Here is a 26501-nt window from a genome sequence, read left to right as displayed (position 1 = left end):
AGAACAACAGCAGCGCGTGCGTGATGATGTGAAGAGTGACGACACGGCGCATCAAAGGCACGAGATCGCCAAGGCAGATCGGAGCCCGCAACGATATAGCAGCAGCAGCAGCATCGCCAGGTCGAGACGCACCGGACCTCGCAGACGCGCCAGTGCACGCCGAGACTGTGCTTACCGAATCACGCAAAACAACATGCTCCAGTTCGGCGGCAGGGTGCGCGGCGTTTCCGCGCTCGTTTCTCTCATTCTGGTGGCGTTGGCGGCGGCATCATCCGATCTCTTTGACAACCAACTGGGCGATATCAATTACTGCAAAAAACAATGCCAGATGTCCATCAAAAACAAAAGCCCCGCCAAAGTAAGTGCCACGTACCAGATGCTTCTACAGTAACGGCCTGTGAATAAATGATTTAGCTAAGATTGTATTTGCTCCTCAGCATCATTTGATAAAGTCTACAAGCAATTGAAACATATAGGCAACGTGTGAGCTGACATTAAACTGCTCTAAACGTGTGCGCGTCCGCAGCTTCGGCACTGCGCAAAAGACGCGAGCGTTATTTTGCAGCATCCCGAGCCGATTCCTTATCGATTCATAGATTTCTCTGTCCCAGTTCTTGGCACCGCATGGGAACGGTACTTTGTGCATAGATAAGGCCGTGAATTATCCGTTATGACGCATACATTATAACGCGCTGGATATGTGGACAAGGACAATATACCGTTCATAAGTGTCCGGAGCGCAGATCTGTTTAAATCGAACCGAAACATTCTGAATTATAAATGCGCAAAACGAACACATTTATGCGCGTTAACAACCAAGCGAGCGCGTCTCTATTGTTTGATGGTGGCCAGACGTGGGTTGATGTTTCGCGATCATTCGGTTTTTATCTAGTTTACGTAATGTTAAGGAATTTTGTTGTATTTACATGATGTGGGATAGAGTGTGTTTTTATTTGTGGTGTAAATGCATGATGCACCTTAGCAGGTGCGGTGCATTGACCATAAACGGCGTCTTATCCTTTCACTGCAGTTATGTCATATTCGTCATACCAGGTCTATTTCTCTGGTTTAAATGCGTCTTTGTCTGTTTATCTTACTTATCACAAGTCCTCTGCTTTAGAGGTCGTATAGGAAACTAAAAAGTGTAATAAAGGCGTGTTGCATTATTATTATGGCTTTAAACGTCACAGACACGAGGTGTTGGTGTAACGCACCCGTGAATTACTTTATTATTGCATTCATATGATATTGTCGGTTCAGCCATCTGTCGGCGCTGTTTGCCTTTAATAGCGTGAAATCTCAGTGTTTATTTTTTATACTGTCAAAGACATGAATAAGAAAAAACCGTGTGCACGAGATTGCGTTTTTATAGACTGTCCACATGTATACTTTACATATTTTGTACTCTATATTTGATTCCACTCAATTCAAATATATCCCTTTCAAAGTTTTGCATTGTTGCAAAATAGCTTTACATAAAATGCACGTTTGAACAAACAGAAAAGACACAAGAAAAACAGCAAAAATAAAGAAAAGCACAATAAATGATGAAATATACAGTAAATTGGGTGTTACATAATGCATCTATTTGGATATACTGCACAAATTAACAAGAATACAAGAAGTCACACAAACATGCTCATAAATATTTTGCAGTTGTTTTCTGATTTTTCAGTCCTGTGTCCTATTGAAAAAAATGCAATATCTTAATTGAAAGTGAACCATTCAATTCAGTCCATTCAATTAAAGATACATTAGAGACAATCAAATTTATATATTGCAGTCAGGACAGTTGACAGAATTGACTAAGACTTTAAAGACATCTTGTGAAGGTCAGTTGCTACTTTGCATGCAAAGACACACCTGAAGCAACACTGGTTTATGTGCTTAAGGTCACACTACTGATCTTTGCAACCATTTAGGTCGTAACCCTTATAGATTCGAACCATCGGCCTTTGATTTTAAAGTGGTCAAAATTTGTACCCCAGCTGTCATACTCTTTGAAAAGTCCTAATATGTACCATTAGGTATACATTTGGTAGAAATATGTACCTTTGAGGTACATCTATATATTCTTTAGGACCAAAGCTGTACTTTTTAAAAAGGCACCACCTCAGTGACAGCTGGGGTAAATATTTTGACAATTTTTCTGACAGTGTACTTTCCCCCATGTTCGCTTAATCTCTCCTCATCTCATATCCATAAGATCTTAAAAGTTCAAAGTATTCTGTTTTGATTTTCAGCATATATCTCATCTCTAAAGATAACCAAAAAAGTATTGAACATCTACTTTCATTGATTCTTGAAATCTGTGTTACACTTTTAAAAGCGATTTGTTCTGAATTAAGCTTTTACGAAGTTGACTTTTTTATACAGGACTCCATCATGAACGCCTGTCACCGCGGCTGCCGGCTGTACTCAATCTGCCAGTTTGTGAATGGAAATTCAGGCATCAATACCAGCAAGGAAGAGTGCCAGGGAGGTAAGACCTCATCCCTGCAAATTACATGGATGGAGTCAAATTGGCATTTGTAATTTAAATTATTGGTACTGCTGAGCTTGTACGTGTATTTTCATATCATGAAAATCTGACTTTTTCTATGTTTAAGTGCTATAATTGGGTCCGCAGTGCTTGTATCAACCTAGAAAATGTGGAAAAGATCAACCCAGTAACTTAGTTTTGGTAAACCATTCTCTGCCAGCATGTGAAAAATAGGTAATTGAAATTTGTCTCCCCTTGTGATGTCATAAGAGGATAATACTGCCCTTTAATCTGCACTATCCAACCACAAAACTGCCATTTAGTGCAGAGATCAACTCATTTGCATTTTAAAGGAAACATCCAAAAATGGCACAGTTTTGCTCACACCTACAAAGTGGCAATTTTAACATGCTATAATAAATTATCTATATTGAGCTAAAACTTTAAATATGTATTCTGGGGACACCAAAGATTTCATTTTACATCTTAAAAAAGTCTTGTGAAATGTCCCCTTTAAGGACTTTACAGGAATGCACCACAAAACTACATTTCCCAGAATTCTTTGTGGCAGTAAGCCAATCAATCACACATTTGATGCATATCCTTTACTATTCATTTAGCGCTTTTTTGTCAGTAAATGAAAAGAAAGACATGAAATTGCACAATGGGGCCATTTATTGCAGCTTTTTCATATGGTACAATCTTTCCAGAATTTCGAATTAAATATAAAAACCAAATTTAGAAATATCTCTCAAAAGTGAATTGCTTGTCAAAATGCATTCACTACATTTGAAAGAAGCAGACACAAACATTTGACACCAATAATGTTTCGGCATGAGGCGTAGGTAGCCCAAGGACATATATCGAGTGTGCAGACAGCCTTATAGCGCTCATTTTTATCTGAAGATGTTATAGCAAACACAGCTATTCAATACAGCGCTGTCAGTGGGAATCTGCTAGGCTTGAAAATCAATTCTGAGCTTTCTGGCACAAGTGGCATGATCTGATGTTTGATTATATTGATGACTGCTTGACCGTGGGGAGTGTTGGACACAGATGGACAGGTATTATCATTTCTGTATGTTTGTTTGCAGCGTGCCAGGAGGCCTACAGCAAACTGCTGGAGCAGGAGGCCTGTAGCACCGGGTGTGCCAGCCAACCCGCTGAGCCAGAGATCAAAAGAAGGAAGGTAAAACATTTGACACTTTTGTTGTTTCCTCAAGGACAGATTTTGGTCCCGCGAGGCCCCGGTGTACTGGCCTGTTCGGTCCCCCTTGAAGAAAACGAGGCCTTGATTTCTCTTGCGTAATGGGGACATTACACTTTGCAGATGTGACTTAAAATTGATTCATTCTGACTTTGTAGCTGTAACATTATATCTTAATTTTATACTTGAAAATTCATGCAATTCAAAGCTGTAATGCAATTTATTATTTGCAAACGTGAGCCTCTGAAGCAGCATTTGAGTTTATGTAGGTCTGTAGTATCTTAATAGTTTTAGTAAAGCTATAATTTAATAAAAAAATAAACAACGTTTAAGTACATAAGTTTAAAGCCATCTCTTCACCTTACTCCAATTCACAATGCTAAGCTTATAATAATGATTTATTTAAAGGAGACATATCATAAACTTATAATGACTTTTTTCATGTTTAAGTGCTATAATTGGGTCCCCAGTGCGTCTATCAACCTAGAAAATGTGAATCAACCTGGTAATTTAGTTTTGGTAACCCATTCTCTGCAAGCATGTGAAAAAATAGCTCATTAAATTTGACTCCCCTTATGATGTCAGAAGGGGATAATATGCCCCTTAATCTGCATTATCCAACCACAACACTGCCATTTAGTGCAGAGATCAGCTCATTTGTATTAAAAAGGACACAGCACATTTTGGTCACACCTACAAAGTGGGAATTTTATCATGCTATAATAAATTAAGGGGTATTTTGAGCTAAATCTTCACATACGTATTCTGGGGACACCAAAGATTTATTTTACATCTTCACTCATTCCCTGCCAGACATTTTTTGAAAAGTTGCCCGCCAGCATTTTTCACAAAATGCCTTCCAGGAAAATTTTCTTCTAAAAATATATAAAGATACAAATATATCAAATGAAAGAACAGACCCTGTGCTTTAAAACAAACAATAAACAAACAATCAGAATGGGGGGAAAACGTTTCATCTTATCTATATTTTTTTCTCTGCTTATAAACTCTGAAATATGGGTATTTTTCTTTAAAAATATTTTTTAAGCAAAAAGTTGAAATAATTGCATTTTTGTGAAGGAATTTTGTTAGAGATTAGATTCAGAATGATTATCAAAACAAACACAGAGTTTAAAATTAGTAAATAACGTGTTTTTTTTTATAAATTGGGTAACTGTGGTATTGCAGATTAACATAAAAATTCTTCAGAAACACTTTTTTATGCAAATGTTTTCTCTTAATTGACGAGATCACTTTAAATTTGAGCCGTCAGCCACGATTTCACAAGAAATTTTAGAGTGAAGTCAACATACGAAGATAAGTACATATAGTAACCGGTAATTTTATGTTTTTAACAGAGATAGCGATAGAGAGGCTAAAGTTACGAACTGCATCTTTAAAGTCCCCAAGAACGGGAAGAAGTGATCGGCTTTACTTCCATATTGTGACGTAGTTCAGAGTCAAACGTAATATAACACAAGAAAAATAATGGGCGTGGCTTGTGTTTTTCGATTGATTGGATATAGGCTGCGGCCAAATAACCACACTTGCGGTCTTTGCACTTGATCGCTGGAATACTTACATGCTGTATTTCCTGTATTTTGCCCAAGTGTTCTAGTGGGTGTGAAGGGATCTTTACCAGCGTGCATGTAAAATTATTCTCCCGATGGGACACACTTAGCAAGTGTTAAAATGTCAATCCAGGTAGTGGCAGCAATTTGCACCAAAACGTATTCATTTTTTATTTAGGCTACTTAAATTATATATATTGAAAGGTTTTCTTTAAATAAAATAAACACACAAACAAATTAATAAATAAATGAACATTTAAAGAATATTATCTACACTTATCTGAAACTTTCAGACGCAGATTTCTTTGCACATGTAAAAAACTCTTAATTTTGTGCATGTAGCTTTATTTAAGTGTATTGTTTATGTAGTAGTCCCTGAATAAACTACACCATTAGTGTTGTTTTAATGTTATAAAAGCAGTTACAGATGTTTTACAAGATACATAACAATGTTTTTACTAATGAAATGTGGAACACTTCCCATTTTACTACCAAGAAATGTAAAATGTATTTATTAACTTACAATTAAAAGTTTCCACGATAGCCAGATAGGCGTTTGTTCAGAAATGGAACTCACAGATGGAGAGGACGGATTCAAGTTTATGACGGCACATGAATAAAAAAATATAATGATATAAAAGATAATAATGAATGCTGCAATGTTCCATAAAAAATAAGAATTGTAATTTCTGGAGAATTTAAACTTAATATTAAATGTTTAACAATTAATTAAATTGTTTGTAGGTTGCTTTGAATTAAGCATCTGCTAAATAAATATAAATTACAAAAGATTGCGTCACAAATCTAAAAAAACATTTGCACGTCAGAAATAAAGTCAGGACTGAATACATCAATATATTTTCAATATTATTATTACAGGACTGAATACAGTACATGACGTCTTTAAATCACCACAATAGTGACAACAACAACAACCATTTTGCATTTGTAAGCCCACCATGAGCTTAGTTGGAGGTCTGTGGCATCTAAAGGCCCGGGGACCCTATGGCCTAGACTATGGCCTAATCCATCCTTAGTTGTGGTGTTTTGATTTGAATCTAACATTTCAAGCTGTGAACAATTTGCTTTCGATATGATCTATAGCTGAAGGCCCTGACCAACCGCCCCAAGCCCATTTCTGTGATGGATGCCTTGTCCAGCTGGTGCAACGACATCGTCAGTTCCGCTCAGAGCTTCATTTCCTCCACCTGGACCTTTTACCTGCAGGCTGATGATGGGAAGGTTGTTGTGTTCCAGGTTAGTATGTTATTGTCTCCGCTGTCTTTGAAATAGAAGCCAGAAGTGGCTCATATGCAGATCTGGTTTGTCTTACGAAGGTTGCTGGAGTTTCTCCATCCACATCAAAGAAGTGGACTGGTACAGTTGATACAAAATTAGATGAAACTGTTTGTTCCTCTGGGATCTTGCATTGAGTTTAGTTTATATGATTCTGTAATGTTTTTCAACAAACTCACAACCTCATACAGTACTGTGCAAAAGTATTAGGCCACCATTAGATTTGTAGTTTCTTGCAATGGCATATAATGGCCATATAAAAATGATTTCTCAGTCTCTTTGATAGAATACAAACAGTCATATAGAAATATTTTGTGGTATTAAAAACAGAATCAAGTGTCAATAAACTGTCAAGTATTTAGTGTAAGTTCCTCTTACACTTGAGCAATAGCAGGAACCGGCAGGCAAGCTACAAGCTTGAAGCAACAACATGAGGACAAGTAAACCGTTATTTTTTGGTGAATGACCTTTTGGGGTTGAGAGATGTGGCCAAAGAGTAAAAAAATTGAACTTTCACAAGTTCTTAGTGTAATAGCAGCCGTGAGCGAGCCCTCCGCAGCCATCCTGCGGCTAGCCTAGCGTGTGTTTAGCGGTTAGCTGACAGACAGCCAACCATGTGAAGGATCGACTCGGATCAGAGATTGTACAGAAGAGGGAAAAAACCCAGGGTTTTGGTGGTAGCATCATTTCCGAGGGATGACTAATGATGGGGTTTTCGCCTCAGGCATCTAAACAAAAAAAGTCTGATTGTTTTTAAGGAACCTGCTTGGGTGTGCATTTGGCAAAGATGAGGCTGTTTTCACAGTTTCATGGACCACTGCATGTCGTATAAATAGCAAAGCAAAAAATAAAACCAATTTCAGATGCTACAGACTTCTCGGTTTGCTCTATGTTCTGGTACAGAATATGTGATTTATGTATAAATCTGTTTGATTTTCTTGAGGAAGTAATGAAAGTTTTTTTTCTGAAGGAATTCTTACACTTGCGAAAGAGCAAGTTTCACGTTTAAAAGGAACCTAGCATGGTGAATCAGTCGATCCGTAGCCAATTTGAATAATTCCTTTTGAATCAACCTGTTCAGCTTTGTATTCGTGTTCGATTGATGTCCGATGTTCTCAAATACTTCTTCCCAAAACTGTGCTCATTTTATGTTACAGAAGTCTTGTTATTTATGTTTAAATGTGGAAATAAGAAAGTAGCGTATGAGGTACATTGCTCAAATGTTAATGCTATCCTGTATAATTTAGTGCATTGTGTTAGCAGTAAGGACATGGGTTTGAACCCAGGGAACACACATGTAGATTAAAATGTAATGCATCTTCTAATGCACTCTAATCTTTAGATAAACCATCTGCCAAATGCGTTAATGTAATGTAAATTACAGCAGTGTTAATATTTGCCTGTAACTTGAGCGTTTGGATGCTGAGTGTTTTTTGAAGGCATATGTGTCTCAATAACCCCGCCCTTTAAAGACATGTCAGCCAATCTGAAGTCAGCAATCTGGAAATGCAACATGATTGACAGGGTATAGGGCATTTTCTTTTTTGTGTTTACAGATGTTGTTTTCTAACAAGTAGTGGGGACATTTCATGTGTGCTTTTCTACATATTTTAATATTTATATTACATGCATTATGCACCATATAGGTACACATTTGTATACAGTTGTGTACCGTTGAGGCCATCAATTAGGACTAAAGCAGCTGATATCATTTAGTACTGATAGGGGACAGGAGCCGTTTCTCAATATCAAGTACGCCAAGTTCGGACTTGTGTCCTTCGTAGTTCGGACTTGCAAGTTCAGACTCGGAAGAACGAACTCTCGAGGACGGAAGGACACGAGTCCGCTTATATTGCAAATGGAACAACAGAGTACTTGAGGTCGTCATTCAGTCTAACCAATACCTGCAGTCATGGCTATTCTTATTTAAATGTATTTTTAACTAAATATATCAAATGCAAAAACCCTAATATGTGGTTAAGGCAACACGTATACGATGATTAGCTTTAGTGTATTTATTACAAAATGAATTTAAAATAAATGTATTAAAATTTATTTTAATAAATAAATTTTACTTTATTTATTATGACTCAACTTGTATACTTAAATGTTCTGATTTCTTTGTATGAATTCAATATTTGGCTTGATGGCTACATCTGGTGGAAATTTTGTGTCAATAATTTATTAAAATTTATTTTATTAAAATAAATGAAGTAGGAAAGCACATTTATTTATTTATTTATTTTATTATAAAACCATTTATTTTAATACTACTTAACTATAATATACAACATAAACTATACAACATGGCATAAACGCAAGAAAAACATACAGTAAAAGTAAAGCGCCGTAATTTAATACAGTGTTAAGATTATATAAAAATATATGTGATTTAAGTTATGAATGTTAACTTTACCATCAGTTAAAAGGATAACAAATAACAAGACTTCATATGAATAATAAAGATAAATAAAACGATGAGACGAAACATGCCAGTTAGATATATCCAAAGGGAATATTTTATGTTTGACCATCAGACACCAGAGGGCAGAGCAGCTGCACTGAGATCGCGGCAAATTTCAGAAGGACTTCGTTGGTGTATACGCCGCTGACCACCCGCTGATTCACCGGAACTCACATATCCAAAAGTAAATTTTAATATTGGCGCTATATTTACTAACTGATCACACATTTGAAGTTTATTCAGCTATATTCTCGACTAAACAGCTCTTAAAACTACATTTTATGACACGGAAAGAGTAATGTTTAGAATATTTTGAATTCATTGCCGTTGACGCGAAATACATTCTGGGAAACTTGGCTGTCAGAAGTCCGCACAAGTCGCCTTTGGATGCATCCTCGATAAAATGGGTGGATTAAGAAAACATCCGGGGATGTTATGTGAACTTGGCTTGATGCGAACTTGGAACAGTACTTGGGCCGCGACTGATGACGTTTTACATGTCCACAAGAACAAAAGTACAGACAACAATGCATATTGAAAAACGGCCAGGGTTTCTCTCTCAATACTGACAGATTTCAGGTGATCTCCTGGCTTTCCATGCCATTTTGCGCCTTCATGTGTTCAATACTTATTCCCTGTGTCATTTCACTTTATTTATTATGACTCAACTTGTATACTTAAATGTTCTGATTTCTTTGTATGAATTCAATATTTGGCTATCAGGGCTCGCAAAATTTTTAAATCCCTGGTAGCCCTTCGGGCAGTTACTCTTTAATTTTTGGTAGCCTGAAATGAATATAAGTAGCCCGAATAAACAAATACACTGTTTAATGTAGAATATTGATAAATCCTGGATTTCCATGTAAGCCAACTATTCCTGCCCATCCCCAGCTAACAATTTGGTTCCTAAAAAATTCCCCTATTTTCCAAGGTTTTTGGTTAGCCAGGAATGTTTTCTTTAGGAAAATAAACATTCTCCTAATGTTATTTTTAGGTTATTTTAACGTTCCCCTAACGTTAAAATAATATAATTTTTATATTACTGAAATATTATATGAATGTATTATAACACAGGTTATTTTTTATAAAAAAAAATATCTCAACACATCACACATTGTATTTAGATAACATGGAATTTTATAAAATATATAAACAACCAGTGACTTTAACACAATATAAAAGACTTAAAGCAGATATTTATTAAAAAGGAATAAACATTTAATTCCCTTTAGGTTAATAGATCTTACCATAGCCGTTTATTTTCGCTAGAATAATGTTAGACTTTGAGGTAAAACGAAATGACAAATAAACTTTCTATTCGCTTTAGGTAAACATATCTTACCACTGCTGTTTAGTCACCTATATCAGTTTGTAAAATCATATACTCTCAATAAGCTAGACGTGTCAAATCGATCGGAAATCACTCAAACGTATTTTCCTTCTCACATATTTAAGTTACTAACTGAATTAAGAAACGCTAAAACAATGTTAGTCTATGAGGTAAAAATGAAATGACGCTATTTTATTAAATGACTTGAGTTTGCGCTTTCTTGCTGAGCACAAAGCAAGCAGGTGCTCGTGAAGAGCGAAGCCGGGAGAAGCGCGTGCAGAGGGTCGCGCGCATATCAGATGTGCACATTAAAGGATGGGTTTATTTATGCTTTCACTTCATTTCCTGACAGTTTCACTTGTTACGTGAGGATAATGACTGACAAGAGGACGCCGAAATACATACAATATAATTACCTAACTAAATCTGAGACAAATCAAAAACATTAAAATATTATTTCCTCACCAAGATAGCCCGACGGGCAGGGCAGAGGTACATTTTGGTAGCCCGACAGTAATTCACAATAGCCCCGGACGTCGGGCTAGCGATTTTGCGAGCTCTGGGCTTGATGGCTACATCTGGTGGAAATTTTGTGTCAATAACCCAATTAGAAATCCCCTTACTGATAAAAATGCTGATGTGTCAAATAATTATTTTTCCCGCTGTATATGCACTCTTTAGGTACAAAGTTGTGCTTTTTGAAAGCCAAGGGTAGGGGTGAGTGGGGCACAAACTAACGCAGGGTTAATTGTAACATGGTTACTTTACATATTTATACAGGGCCGAGCAATCTGTGTTTTTGGTCTTTTTCTCTTACTGTCAGAGGATGATCTTCTTTGAATTTGTGAAAGGTTTTGATGTGTTTCCGTTAAGATATTGAACAAGGAGTGCTTTGGAGGCATGAAAGTAAATTTCTTCAATTTATGTTTTTTATTTTATTTCTGAGTTTGGATGTGTAAGTCACCAAATCCAACCTTATATTATTTAAATCTTGTTACATAAAACATAACACAATTTTAAAACATGTCAGCAACTCCTAGTAACTGATAGCTGGGATTGAAAAAAAATGTATACAGTGGGGTTAGTTGTCACACACTGTTACAATTAAGCCTCAGGTATACAATGATAATGAAATGAAAACAATGTAAATACTATTATTCATATAATACAATATCAGTTTTGTAAATTGTCTTAATTTGGCTTAATTGTGCAGTCCTTTAAAAAAATCTATTTACATGCATTGATGCACAATACAAGGATGGTTAGATGCAGGATCATGGATGGATGAATGTGTGGATATCTATCTAGTATAGGCAGATATATAAACAATATTAACTTTTAGTATATATACAGAATTGTATTGAATTATTTGTGTTTAAACTAAATTTTCTAGCAGGTGTTACAACAAACCCTTTGTTAAAATGAACCCCACCTATGAGGTAAATTGTAACGCTTGCACTCCTGTCACTTTTGTTGTAATTGTACGATAATGGTAGGTCCCACAACCAAACTTTAAGTGTTTATTTGTAGCATAGATGTGTGTGTTGATTGTGTAAAAAAATGTTAATCTAATTCAAATATTTTTTAGTGTTACTTTGTGCCCCTCTCTCCCCTACTGTACATAGCATTCAGTCCACATGTTATGAAAAATGATTAAAAGTTTAACATCACCTCCATTGCTTGCGTGTTCTGTAACAGGAACCATTCAGCTATTTGACACTGATTAAAAACATAAAGACATGTGTGTAATTGGGGGGTCAATTTACTCTCTTCCAAACATTGATCGGGGGTCACGTTGCAAACATTGGGGGACTATAATCTGTACAGATCTGTGATCCGTTTCACATCAGTAACAGGCCGACATTTGACATCAGTTAAACTGCAGTCTGGGCTTAATGTGTGTCCTCCCTGTCCAGGGTTTTGTAAGTCCCTAAGAGGTAATCAACAGGAATCAGTCTATTTCCTCCGAGCTGAAGGGTAAACACGACTCCGACGTTGACTAGCCACTGATTGGGGGATGGATTTTTGTTTGGAAAGAGGTCTCCCCATATTGTTTAAATTCCGGACGGGTTCAACGTGGACGGGCGGCTACACGCGAAAAGATGGGTTTTCGGAGAAAGCGAGCAAATTCCAAATAAGGGAATTGGGATTGTTTACTATTAAGTCAACAATCTCGGCCTCGTCTTCTTGGCAGTCCCGTAAGCTGCGTTGATCACCTTTGGCGAGTTCTGCAGTAATGCGTGACAGATGCACGTCAGGCTGCTTTCACTAATGGCAAGATTCCATTGGTCTGTGGCCAGTCAACATTAACTTCCTCAGATGTTCATTTCTCTCCCTTTGATTCTCGTCCCTTGAAGACATCTGGACTCGATATATTTGACAGCATCCCTTTCAATTAAACCAACTGTGAGAGTTGAGCTTTTTCGCAGAGCTAAATTGTCCATACCATGTTGCATTTCATGCTACGCCTTCATGTCTGTTTTTTACATGTCTGCCTTTAATCTTTGGAAATTAGGATTGTACATAACAGCGAGTTGTACGTTCATGCATATGGCCGGCGCTTTGATCCAAAGCCACTTTTAGTTAGGGATGGGTCACGATGGTTGACTAGTTGTCAAACAGTGGGCTTGCCAATTACTGAGACTAGTTGTAGTACATTTATTTTAAGTATATATGTATGTTTGAGTATGTATATAGGTCTGTAAAATCCACGGTAAAGTCTCATTATCTAATTTTGAGATTTGGAGCATCAAAGTTTCATTTCAATCTTTGACATGACCTTACTCAACCAATAGTAAAGATGTCAAGGATATATTTTTACAGAATGTTCTTTACATTTTGTAGGATGATTTTATGTAAAAAAACAGACTTGGCTGGGTTTTCACAGACTGGGTCCCAACGCCGCTGGCGAGAGCGTCAAAAACGCCCTGGTTGTCATGCCAAGAACGCTATAGAAAAAATGTAGTGGATGCTCTGACAATGGAGTGCATTCTCTGGAATTCTCTCAAGCGAATGTTTCCGCCTTCCGATTGGTTGCCGCTGAACTGCATAATAGCTAATTAACATAAAGTTAAGCCGATTTAAACTCTTCTCGACGCTCACACCCTTCATGAGCTAGCCGCTGGCTTTCATTGAAAATTAATGGGTTCTGGCCACTCTAACGCTCTCGCTGGTATGAACGCACGGTAGTATTGCCTATAGGGTTACTGTTATATTCATAATGCTATTAACTCTTTCACAGCCAGCGTTTTTTAAAAAAAGTTGCCAGCCAGCGCCAGCGTTTTTCATGATTTTCACAAAAGTTTAATGCCTTTCAGAAAATGTTCTTCTTCAAATATATAAACAAAAAGCAGAGATAATTCCATTTTTGTGACGGACTTTTCATAGAGATCCCATTCAGAGCGATCTTTAAAACAGACACGGACATGCAGCAGCTTGCCATAGGGCAATACTTCCGGGTTTAAAAAGTTGCGGAAGGGGTATTGCGGAAAGACGTAAAAACGCCTCATTGGCGGGGAAGCGTTTTCTCTTGATTGACGAGATATCTCGTCAATGGCGGGGAAAGAGTTAAAGGTGCAGTGTGTAACTTTTAGAAGAATCAGAAATGCAATATAATATACATAACTATATTATCAGTAGTGTATAAAGACCTTACATAATGAACTGTATTGTTTTTATTACCTAAGAATGAGTCGTTTTTGTCTACATACATCGCGGGTCCCCTTACATGGAAGTGTCCGTCATGTTTCTACAGTAGCCCTAAATGGACAAATTGATCTACAGTGAATAGATCGTGTTTTGTCACTACATTGTCTTATGCTGCGTTCAGACCAGCCATGGTAGAACCGTCAAGCGCGAGTGATTTCAATGTTAAGTCAATGTGAAGATGCGTTGACGCACATCTGGAGGTCTTGCGGCGCGAATGAGGTGTTTAGTGTGGTAGACACGCGAATTGAGCGTTGCCGCGGGAAACGCGCGAGTTGAAAAATGTGAACTTTGGCGGAAACCGTGCCGCGTTAACCAATCAGGAGCTTGCTCTAGTAGTGACGTGATTACAAACTGCGAGCAAAGTCACAAAAGCCCCTCCCATGATGTGAATTTCACGCGTGAATGAAGCGATTAAACTCAAAATTTTCAAGCGGCAAACTAGACGCGGTAGATGTGAATTTGACCTCAATCGCGCCTGGTGTGAACCCACCGTTAGACGACAACATGTTTGTCGTGTGGCAGCTACTGTATGCGTTTCCAGATTAAGATTGGTTGCAATTCGTAATCTCACCACTAGATGTCGCAAAAAAAATTTACCTTTACTTTACCTTTAAGTATGTCTATAAATTTTTCTTACTATGTACAGTACTGTGCAAAAGTCTTAGGCCACCACCACCAGACTTGTTGTTTTAAAAGTTTTAATGTCCTTCCATATTTATGTTTTAATCTATTTTATTAAGTTACAAATAGAAAATACAGGAAATATGTACCAAAAAAATTTAATTTTCAGGACTAAATGTCTTCTTTAGGCATCATCTGTGTTTAGTGTGACCTCTCTTAGCATTAAACACATCTTGAGCGTTTTTGAGCAGAATGAATTAAAAAGACGAATTTCTTAAAAATTTGAAATTAGGGTTTAATTTTATTTAGGTTTAAGAGATCCTGCAGTTTCCTGCTATTGCTCAAGTGGAAGGGGAGTTAACCCTAAAAACTTGACACATCAGTTTACATTTTTATATAGTTTTTAATACTATACACACATTTCCTGTATTTTCTGTATGTATTCTATTAAAGAGACTGAGAAATAATTATATATGATCACTATAATATTGCAAAAACAACAAATCTAATTCTGGCATGGTGGCCTAAGACTTGTACAGTACTGTAAATGAGCGATATTGACTAAAAAAAAAATATTCTAATTAGTTTCGTAATTAATATGTACACACACACACACATGGTGTTGGCATACCAAGTGCCCAAGCAGATATAGGAGCCATACACAATTTTTTAATACACAGTCCCTGCTAATAAAGCCCCTCTGTATTCATTCATATCTTAGTTATCTGAATACAGGAATAGTAAGACATTCAAAAGCTTCCTTAGGGTTTTCTTCCGCTAATGCACTGACATGAAAAACCATGTGTGCTTGCCTCTGCCAACCTCTTTGTGGTCATTTCAGAAGTTCACATTAGCCTCCCCTGAGAGCTAGCACAGATCTGCTCTGCTGAATCAGTTTCAGAAGATGCCAGAAATCCTCTTTTAATAAGATCTCGAGGGAAAGCTATAGGTGCATTCTTTAACAAAAACATACAGTAATTTACACATACAAGGCAAGACAAAAGCTGAAAGAGACACGTATTCCCGTAGACTAATACAAACATCCATTTGAGTCGAGTAGTATTTGTGTGAGTTGCCGCATAGTGCTCTGTTTCACCAGCGGACAGTGTTGAATTGGTAACATGGACAAATATACATTTTCATTATAAATGGGTGATAAAATCTCCTTGAATCCTCTTTTAACTCATTCCCTGCCATATAAACATACAAATATTTCAAATGAAAGAACAGACCCTCTGCTTTCAAACAAACAATAAAAAAACAAACAAAAAAATAAAAAATGGGGGGGAAAACGTTTCATCCTATCTTTATTTTTTTCTCTGCTTATAAACTCTTAAATATGGGTATTTTTCTTCAAAAAAATTTTTTTTTTTTTGCAAAAAGCTGAAATAATTGCATTTTGTGAAGGAATTTTGTTAGAGATCAGATTCAGAAAGATTATCAAAAAATACACGGAGTGTAAAATGAATTAAAAAAAAATTTCTTCAGTTTTTTTTTAAAATTGGGTAAGAGCGTTTAGTGGATACTTACTAGGGCTGGGTATCGATTCAGATGTTCCAGATCGATTCGATTTCGATTCATAAGCTATCAAATCGATTCAATTCTGATTCTCGATTAAATTTTCGATTCCGGTTCTCAGGTAGGTTTTTATACTCGATTCTCGATTCAACTCAATGGATATAGATTTAATACAAATACTTTATTGATAAAAAAGACCAGTGAACAGCAGTTTACAAGTGGGTTATTAATAAAAAGAAATTAAAAGCCACAACACGTCTTGCTTGCGAAATCTAAAATGCTTTCATTCCTCCGTTCAATGTTTGCGGAAATAAATATGAAAAAATATCGATTCTGCTCTTTGAGAATCGATTTATAATCGACCACGTTTTAAAAAACGATTAATCGAAAAATCAATTTTTTTTTTGCCCAGCCCTAATACTTACTGTAATACAGATAACCATAAAAACAGGAACAGGAACACGTTTTTTTTTTCATGCAGATGTTTTCTCTTAATTGATAAGATAACTCGTAAATGGTGGGGAAGGAGTTAATGTAAGGCCCAGCATTATTTTGGCATTTACATAATAATATATTTTTAAACTAAAAGGTGATCATGTGGTTTTGGGACAGAATTGTGTTATGACCCATATTTATGTGTGTTTTTATGTCTATATATCACATATGAACCTGGACCACAAAGCCAGTTAAGCCGAAAGTATACTAGGCATGACGTCATTTTCGTCATCAGGAGGGTCCGCGGTCGTCCGCGCGCAGCCCAAAATTTTAGACCGCGTGGACAATGTGCATAGTCCGCGTACAACAGCGCATGTGTGTGAAAATATTTAGACAGGACACTCCACTACAAACAATTATACAAAGGAAATAGACAGCATTTGCACACACAATATCGTTTTTCTTCTTTAATTTTACTTCTTCCAAGAACAGAAAGCTGTGGAGCATGTTTGTTACCATAATGTTTGATTCCTGTTCTTTGTTGTCTTGTTGTTTGTTCTAAACTGTGTTTGCAATGGTGGATCGGCTACTTTTCTTCACCTATCCTAATGTGTTTATGTACTGTAAATGTCGCCAAATCAAATGGTAGAGTAATAATTTGAATAAGAAATCATTTGTATTTTGTATAGTGTCAAACGCGGCAATCCGCATCTAGCCGCGGGAAGTATACGTGGAAAGCTTGGACAATGTATGATGATTTTAACTATTTATTTGTATGATACAGCTGCAAATAAGTATTTGAACACCTGTCTATCAGCTACAATTCTCTAAACTAATGCATAGTTGTAGTTGATGACTTATACTGTAGTTTTATATTGACGTTAAACTGTTCCTGAAAAGTCCTGCTTGTAATTTTTCTCCATTATTTAAGAATTTTCTGCAGACCTCATGGGCCCCCATTATAAATCACAAAGTGGACCACGATCCTATTGAGAAAAGCTGTGTCAAATGTATGGGGGTATGGTGTCGGGTATTACTTCTGTCAACGATCAATCACAAGAATCAATTTCTGCCAGTTTGGACTGCCGGTGATACAGATGTAAGCAGGAGCTGTGTTGGCGCTTAGTTTTAGTTCGTGTTTTAAAACGTGTTCTCCATGTCATCGTGTTTAACCGTGGCGAACATTTGCGAGAATCCTTTCGCATGACGGCGTTGAAAACTTCATCATAACAAAAACGCTCGCCGACCCAGGCGTCTCATTCAGAAGCCTTTTGCTGAGTAAATCCCATAATGCCGTTTCCTGCTTTTGACACTGTGTTTGTTGATTCTCCTAGAGCCAACCAGAGATCGAATACTCTTTGCCTGAGTTACAAGCTCCGCGCTCCAATGTGGCTGACAAACCCTGGCCCCAAGTCAACTCTCACACACAGCGACCGCATACCGGTAAGAGTATCTGCCCTCGAGCCAGATGGTCGTTGACGGCTTTGGTTTTCTCTCTGATAGCTTTCTTAAGCGTAGTCGTAGGCCGAAGCTCGAGCTTTGACTTCTGTTTGCTGCTGTGGTTTGTCCGTAGCAGGAGGGTCATAAAATCGATGGTCACGATTGCTGTCTCTGCATCATTGCAGGTGGTCGGTCGCACGGGGAGCGGAATGCGGCAAAACCTGGAGCCAAAGGAAAGCATGTCAGCCAACACGCTGAGGATGCAGCTGCAGAGCATGACTTCCTGGGCTGCATGTCAAGGTGAGATTGGGATGAACGAAGGTGCTGAAGGTTTTGATTTGGCCACGGTTAAATGATTGATTAGGTTGCTTAGAAATGCAAACATTTTAAAAAGTTTTAACTTAAAGGTGCATTGAAACCAAACTAATACCAAGCAAGTATGAAATGTTTTTAAAACATTGAACAACTTTGCATTTTTGTTGCAGTTACGTTATGTGGAGAAAGCACAAAATGTTTTACAGTTTTTAACGATGATGTATTTTTGTTGCAGTTAGGTTATGTGCACAAAAATAAAAATTAATATCCAGGAAACGCAAAATGTTTAGCTATAATAGCGGTATTGCGGAAAGCCGGAAATTCTCATCATTGGCAGGGAAGCGTTTTCTCTTAATTGATGAGTTATCTCATCAATGGCGGCGAAAGAGTCAACAACGATGCATTCTGGTTGCATTTAGGTTATGTGCGCAAAAAATAAATGAATATCCAACAAGCACAAAAAGGTTTACAACTTTTAAGAACGTTGCATTTTGGTTGCAGTTAGGTTATGTGTGCAAAAAACTAATAAATACCCAAAAAAGCACAAAAAAGTTTACAGATTTTAACAACGTTGCATTTAGGTTGCAGTTACTGTAGGTTATGTGCGCAAAAACAAATGAACACCCAACAAACACAAACGGTTTACAGCTTTTAACAAGGTTGCATTTTGGTTGCAGTAAGGTTATGTGTGCAAAAAACAAACAAATTAATACCCAACAAGCACAAAAAGATTTACAGGTTTTAACAACATTACATTTTGGTTGCAGTTATGTTACATGCGCAAAAACAAATGAATACCCAATAAGCACAAAAAGCTTACAGCTTTTAACAATGTTGCGTTTTGGTTGCAGTTATGTTATGTGTGCAAAAAAAAAATTATACCCAACATGCACAAAAAGGTTTACAGCTTTTAACAATGTTGCATTTTGGTTGCAGTTAGGTTATGTGCGCAAAAAAATTAATACCCAACAAGCACAAAAAGGTTTACAGCTTTTAATAACGTTGCATTTTGGTTGCAGTTAGGTTACATGCGCAAAAAAATTAATACCCAACAAGCACAAAATAGTTTACAGCTTTTAATAATGTTGCATTTTGGTTGCAGTTAGGTTATGTGCGCAAAAAAATTAATACCCAACAAGCACAAAAAGGTTTACAGCTTTTAATAACATTGCATTTTGGTTGCAGTTAGGTTATGTGCGCAAAAAATTAATACCCAACAAGCACAAAAAGGTTTACAGCTTTTAATAACATTGCATTTTGGTTGCAGTTAGGTTACATGCGCAAAAACAAATGAATACCCGACCAGCACAAAAATGGTTTACAGCTTTTATCAACTTTGCATTTTGGTTGTAGTTAGGTTATGTGTGCAAAAAAACAAATTAATTCCTAGCTACAACAAAATGTTTTACAAATTTCAACAATGTTGCATTTTGGTTGCAGTTAGGTTATGTGCACAAAATCAGGTTAATACCCAACAAGCACAAAAATGGTTTACAGCTTTTAACAAGGTTGCATTTTGGTTGCAGTTAGGTTACATGCACAAAAACTAATTAATTCCCAACAAGCACAAAAAGGTTTAAAGCTTTTAATAACGTTGCATTTTGTTTGCAGTTAGGTTATGCGCAAAAAAACTAATAATACCCAACGAGCACAAACAGGTTTAAAGCTTTTAATAACGTTGCATTTTGGTTGCAGTTAGGTTATGTGCACAAAATCAGATTAATACCCAACAAGCACAAAAAGGTTTACAGCTTTTATCAACGTTGCATTTTGGTTGCAGTTAGGTTATGTGGGTAAAAAACAAATTAATTCCCAGCTACAACAAAATGTTTTAACAATTTTCAACAATGTTGCATTTGGTTGCAGTTAGGTTATGTGCACAAAACCAGGTTAATACCCTACAAGCACAAAAATGGTTTACAGCTTTTAACAAAGTTGCATTTTGGTTGCAGTAAGGTTATGTTCGCAAAAAAATAATACCCAACAAGCACAAATAAGTTTACAGATTTTAACAACGTTGCATTTTGGTTGCAGTAAGGTTATTTGTGCAAAAAACAAATTAAAACCAACAAGCACAAAAAAGTTTACAGCTTTTAACAACGTTGCATTTTGGTTGCAGTAAAGTTATGTTTGCAAAAAATGAATACCCAACAAGCACAAATAAGTTTACAGATTTTAACAACGTTGCATTTTGTTTGCAGTAAGGTTATGTGTGCAAAAACAAACAAATTAATACCCAGCAAGCACAAAAAACTTCACAGCTTTTAACAACGTTGCATTTTGGATGCAGTGAGGTTATGTTTGCCAAAAAATAATACCCAACAAGCACAAATAAGTTTACAGATTTTAACAACGTTGCATTTTGGTTGCAGTTAGGTTACATGCACAAAAACGAATTAATTCCCAATAAGCACAAAAAGGTTTAAAGCTTTTAACAACGTTGCATTTTGGTTGCAGTTAGGTTATGTGCGCAATAAAACAAATTAATTCCCAGCTATAACAAAATGTTTCACAATTTTCAACAATGTTGCAGTTAGATTATGTGCACAAACAATTCCCAGCTATAACAAAATGTTTAGCTACTTTTATTAATGTTGCATTTTGGTTGCAGTTAGGTTATGTGCGCAATAAAACAAATTAATTTCCAGCTATAACAAAATGTTTCACAATTTTCAACAATGTTGCAGTTAGATTATGTGCACAAACAATTCCCAGCTATAACAAAATGTTTAGCTACTTTTATTAATGTTGCATTTTGGTTGCAGTTAGGTTATGTGCGCAATAAAACAAATTAATTTCCAGCTATAACAAAATGTTTCACAATTTTCAACAATGTTGCAGTTAGATTATGTGCACAAACAATTCCCAGCTATAACAAAATGTTTAGCTACTTTTATTAATGTTGCATTTTGGTTGCAGTTAAGTTATGTGCGCAATAAAACAAATTAATTTCCAGCTATAACAAAATGTTTCACAATTTTCAACAATGTTGCAGTTAGATTATGTGCACAAACAATTCCCAGCTATAACAAAATGTTTAGCTACTTTTATTAATGTTGCATTTTGGTTGCAGTTAGGTTATGTGCTCAAAATCAAGTTAATATCCATTTAAAAACTTTGCATTTTGGTTGCAGACTTGTATGTATAGATTTATGTTCTACTGTTTTAGAAATGGCCCATAAACTACACAAAAATTATTTGAATAATACTATCAGTAATATGTGCTATTAAGGTTTACGAAACATCACTTGAAACATTTTGATAGTGTAGTTTGTGCTAGCGGAGAAATGTTCTTGATGTAGTGTTTAAAACGATGTGCACTCACGTGAGACGGATACTCCAGACCCATAAAGTCTAAGACCATTGTTATATCAAAAATAATTTCTGTGCTAAAAAATAATGTATTTTTCCCGCAGGCGCTCAGGTCTGCCACGCTGGATATTAGCAGTGTGTCTTTTCCTATCCATCATGGTGATGCTGTGGCTGAGCTGTGCCAGTCTTGTCACAGCACCCGAGCAACACATCAAGAATCAGGTACACCGCAGAAACAAGCTAGACGTGTTCATGAGCATTAAAGCATCGCTTTCATTTTTATGAATGGGTTTTGTTAAAATTCGTCATCATTTTTCTTATTCAAAACTTCAATTTGTTGGACATTTAAAGCAGATGATGCTTTTACAGCTAAGCATCAATGGCGACAAGGAGTTCTTGGATGACACCCAAAAGGTCAACCCCTACCACCTGACACCAGTGATTGCCATGACGATCAGCCAATCGGAGGAAAGCAAGGAGGCGGGTCCGCTTCCAGTCAAGGTCGACCTCAGCAAAACATCGCTTTAAAGGAAGTACTTTCGATGACGGCACGTACTCAGAGCAACCAATCGATTTAGAGGAAATACACATCATTTTTCTAAATAAAAATACCTGCATGATGACATTTATTATATTGGTTATATAAGTACGTCCTGTCCAAATCCTACTTCACCTGCTGAATCGGCAAACCTCATGAAATCATAGTGTTAGGTGCTCGTTTACATAATGTACTAACTTATGCGTCGTCGACTATAATATATTATACATCGAAAACTGTAGTTACGTTTGAGCTCAGCATTTTTCTTATCGCTGTTGTGATATCGCACTGGGAGCTCAGACGATAGATAATGCCGCTTATAAAAACCTCGAAAGAAGAGTATAGGATTATTTGTCAAGTTCTGGAGGCTCTACAGCATTGAGATTATAAAGAACGCAATACGAATAATATTAAACAGTCAAAGTGATCTTCCTATTTAGTAACAAGTATCACAAGAGTTCAATGGGGATCTGTCAGGAAGAGTCTGACTTTATTGCACACTTCGATTTTTACTTCGATGTGAATAGAAAAATCAAAGGCGATCATTTAGCGAAAGATCAAGTTTGTAACAGATGTTCCAGACGACATTTACAAAGCATTTACAAGGGACATGACGTCCACATCCTTTAAATTGATATCAATATTAGAACTTTAATTAGGATTGTATTAAATTGTAGTTCAATTTAGTTGAATTTTTATATGCGTACAGAAATGTAGGGACATTTTAATATGCTTATGCATCTAAAATCGAATTGAACTACCCACATTTACATTAAGGAAGCATGGTGTGTATTTATTTATTTATTTCTGTATTTATTCAAAACTTTCAGTATAGCGTCTGTTGTCTTTAATGTCTCATTTAGATAACCCAGTGCCACTGTAAGAAAGATAGAAAGACACAAACATAGCTTGCTATATGATTCTAATGCATTAACCCTTGCTTATATATCTCTGACCTATTACAGATTTTGTTTCATCCTATTGGGAAAACTGACCCATAAAGGGAAAGTAAAGGTGTTGGGGTGGGGTTTAAGATGGGATGATTTGTGTCTGCCTACTGTACCGCCAGGCTTTGACAAATACATATTTTGTAACCAGACTGTAGAATCGAGGAGCTTTCATGGCACTATTTGTCTTGTGCAGCTATTTTTCACTTTTAAGCCAAGCCACGGTGCATGCTTGTACGCTATGAGACATTGAATATATTGTCCCATCTCTTTCTTCGAAAGCAAACTGCTGTAGGCTTGTGATCTTTGTGTTTTTGCTAAATGTTCAGTAATTATGACTATAAATTATTATTAAGAAGAGGTGTGGTACCTTAATAAGCCATTTAATATCTACTCCTGGTTCTAAGCAACGTCATTATTGTATGAAATAAAAGTCAATGATATCTTTTTTCTCTTTTGAACCGTTTACATAACATAATCCACAATATCAGATGAATAAAGTGTTTTCATGTAATTAATCTGGTGTGGCTACACTTCTTGTTTGAGAATTCAGATTACATCAGATGTCTTTGTTTGCCAATAAATGTGAAAAAATTCTGAATACAGAAAATATGTGTTAAACGAAAATACATATAATCAGCCTAAAACATGATGTGTTTTTTAATGCCTTTGCAAAATAGACATTTTTATAAACTAAATATATAAATATGGTAGTATGGCTATATATGGCCTATCTTTAAAGGCAACTCTTACATATTTATGCATGTAACAGGGGACCTTGCTTCAAATTTCTATCCAATAAGACTTATTGGCATGAAAAGGTTTTGTAATAACTATAAAAGTAATAACTATAAGAGTTTGCCATTGATGTAACTCATCCTCTAATAGGATACTGAACATGTAAATAATCTATTTAGATGTTTGTGCTGTAATTACTGAAAATCACCACACAGGAGCGCTAGAGAGTCACCATCCACATGATAAATACTGTAAAGTTTTAGTATTACAATAGAAAACTGTAGTAGAAATTTGGTACATTTCTAGATACTATAGTGTTTTACAATAGCAGAGCATTACTTAATAATTATTAAAGTATACTACAGGGTTGACTGTTTAAGTTTATCAATTTGCTAGTAAATACTACCCAGAATACAAAGTAGGTATACTGTAGTATAATATACTACAATATAGTAAAGTTCACTAAGGTATCCTATAGTAAAAACTACTGGGTCAGTACTAAATCTTTTTTAAAAAATTTTTTTTTAATCATGCATCAGGTTTATTTCAATGCACATAGGGTATTTATGTTAATTTTATACAATACAAAATTACATTTGCACCATTTTTTGAAAGTTAAGACTGAATGGACCTGAAAATGTCAAATGGTGTAACCACCAATTGCGCCAAAGAATGAGAAATATTTTATCCACCTTGATGGCATGTAAGCGTAATCATCAAAAAAGGATTCATTTTAAAATATAATTTTATTAGTTATTTCTAAATGTAAGTTTTAATGTGTTTTTGTAAAAAAAATTCCTGACATATGCTGAAAACAGCTCTGTTTTTTAAATAATTTTTGACAAATTATGTAAAAATGTATGTTAAAAAATCATATTACACTAAACTAGATGATTTTATTTTATTCCACATTTTTATACTAATATATTTATATTTTCATTTTTTAAAATATTAGTTACACCAATTGACACAGACCGGTTACACCACATTGGCTTTTTTTGCAATTATCCCCCTAATATTCTTTCAAAATTAAATAAAACCAGAAATTTCACACTTGGTCATCAAAAAAGAAAATGTATGCAAGTAATCTGCAAATTTATTTTGAAATTTTAACACAAACTAATTAATGTCATGTTGTGATTTTTCCTTATAGCCAGTTACTGCCAGATTAATGGCTAAGTATAACTGACAATAAATGGCACATTTAAATTAAAAAAATATGTAGGCATGATCTTATAACCATATTTTTGTTAATTATGTAGAATTATAAATATTTATTATTGGGGACATATTAATTTGGTGGCGATTAGTGGAAACGGTCAAGGATTTGTGGAAAAGTGTACATTCACACTACTGCCACTAGATGGCGCACTTTGACATAGAGATGACGAGACGCCTTCGTTCGCAGTGTTTAAATGAATCACTGGTTATATATCTCTGATTTCACCTCAACTTAATATATTAAAGAACAATTAATTAAAAACTCTGCAGTATAATCACTACTGCAGTATTTACTATAGTAAGCTGTAGTAAAATTCTTAGATACTACTGTGTCTTCTTTGAACCTTACCATAGTAAATATTAAAGTGTACTACAGTTTATAAACTCACTATTGTTAATATTACAGATAATCCATAATATACATTAACAAAAAGTAGTAATTACTTTTAAATATACTGCCGTAAATAATGATTTACTATAGTAAACCCTAAAGCATACTACAGTATTTTCAACGCGGGACGTATTTGCCTTTGGCGATATAATATAATAAATCAGTCTTACAACTTTTTGACTTTTACATGTCAACAAAGGTTCTGCGTCTCGAGACATTCACAGGTATTTTCTGAAAACAAACCACCTGTGCTGCGAAGCAGGTGTGAACCTGTGAAGGTCAGCGGCACGTTTCGGTGAGATGTCCAGCAGATTGTTCCTCAAAAATAGTCTCGCATACACATATCTGCTCTCCAGGTGCCCATCGACTGTGATAAAATATTTTCCACCTGGAGATGTCTATGAAGCTCTTTATTAAAATTTTATATGTACATCATTACAGCAATTACAAAACATATGGGAAGATGCATCATTTAATGGTGTGTAAATATATGGATAAAATATGCAGTAAGGTACTGGATCGGTGACCTTTAGCTTGTTTTTAAAGTTACCCTATAAGAAAATACAAATAAAAATTATAATCTGTCCAAATGTTCCTATTATTTTCACTAATATTTAGGCCCTCTCATTGCCTTCATATTCTGGTCCATCTACTCACCTGAGTTTAGTATTAACCTGATAGGTAGCAGATGTGGATATCAGAGACCATTGTGCTGCTGTGCAAACATTAACATAGTCGACGGGCCTGTGATGCCACACAATAGGCTTGCTGGGATACGAAAGAAACCCAACTAAAGATAGAGTTGTTTGCGTATGACTCACATGGTCAGATCCTGAAGCATTTGACTCGGTGCTAATGCACAAAGCTAATAACAACCCTACATGAACGCCCAGTCAAAGAGATCAACCTGTTCTGCTCTGTTTGTCCCCCGTGCAATCCCACAGTGCATTGCACTTCAGTGATGAAA

At 36.0% G+C, this 26501-nt stretch overlaps 1 protein-coding gene across 3 annotated transcripts; it reads left to right on the top strand.

Moving 5' to 3' along the window:
• Positions 1 to 27: 27 nt before the first annotated feature.
• Positions 28 to 23702, top strand: tmem59l (transmembrane protein 59-like). 3 transcript variants are annotated; one of them, XM_065246658.2, is made up of 8 exons: positions 28 to 358; positions 2377 to 2482; positions 3577 to 3671; positions 6365 to 6517; positions 17967 to 18075; positions 18258 to 18372; positions 21804 to 21921; positions 22054 to 23702. In XM_065246658.2, exons 1-8 carry the CDS (start codon positions 194 to 196, stop codon positions 22225 to 22227), a joined length of 1035 nt encoding a protein of 344 aa, XP_065102730.1. In that variant the 5' UTR covers positions 28 to 193; the 3' UTR covers positions 22228 to 23702. The 3 variants fall into 3 exon arrangements, with proteins under 3 accessions (XP_065102730.1, XP_065102725.1, XP_065102739.1); XM_065246653.2 differs by having other exon boundaries at positions 22051 to 23702; XM_065246667.2 differs by having other exon boundaries at positions 30 to 358; positions 22069 to 23702.
• Positions 23703 to 26501: the final 2799 nt, after the last annotated feature.

This window comes from Paramisgurnus dabryanus, chromosome 24, assembly GCF_030506205.2.
Source record: "Paramisgurnus dabryanus chromosome 24, PD_genome_1.1, whole genome shotgun sequence".
Taxonomy (NCBI): domain Eukaryota; kingdom Metazoa; phylum Chordata; class Actinopteri; order Cypriniformes; family Cobitidae; genus Paramisgurnus; species Paramisgurnus dabryanus.
The sequence above is the reverse complement of the archived record's forward strand: the minus strand, read 5'-3'. Positions and strand labels throughout refer to the sequence as shown.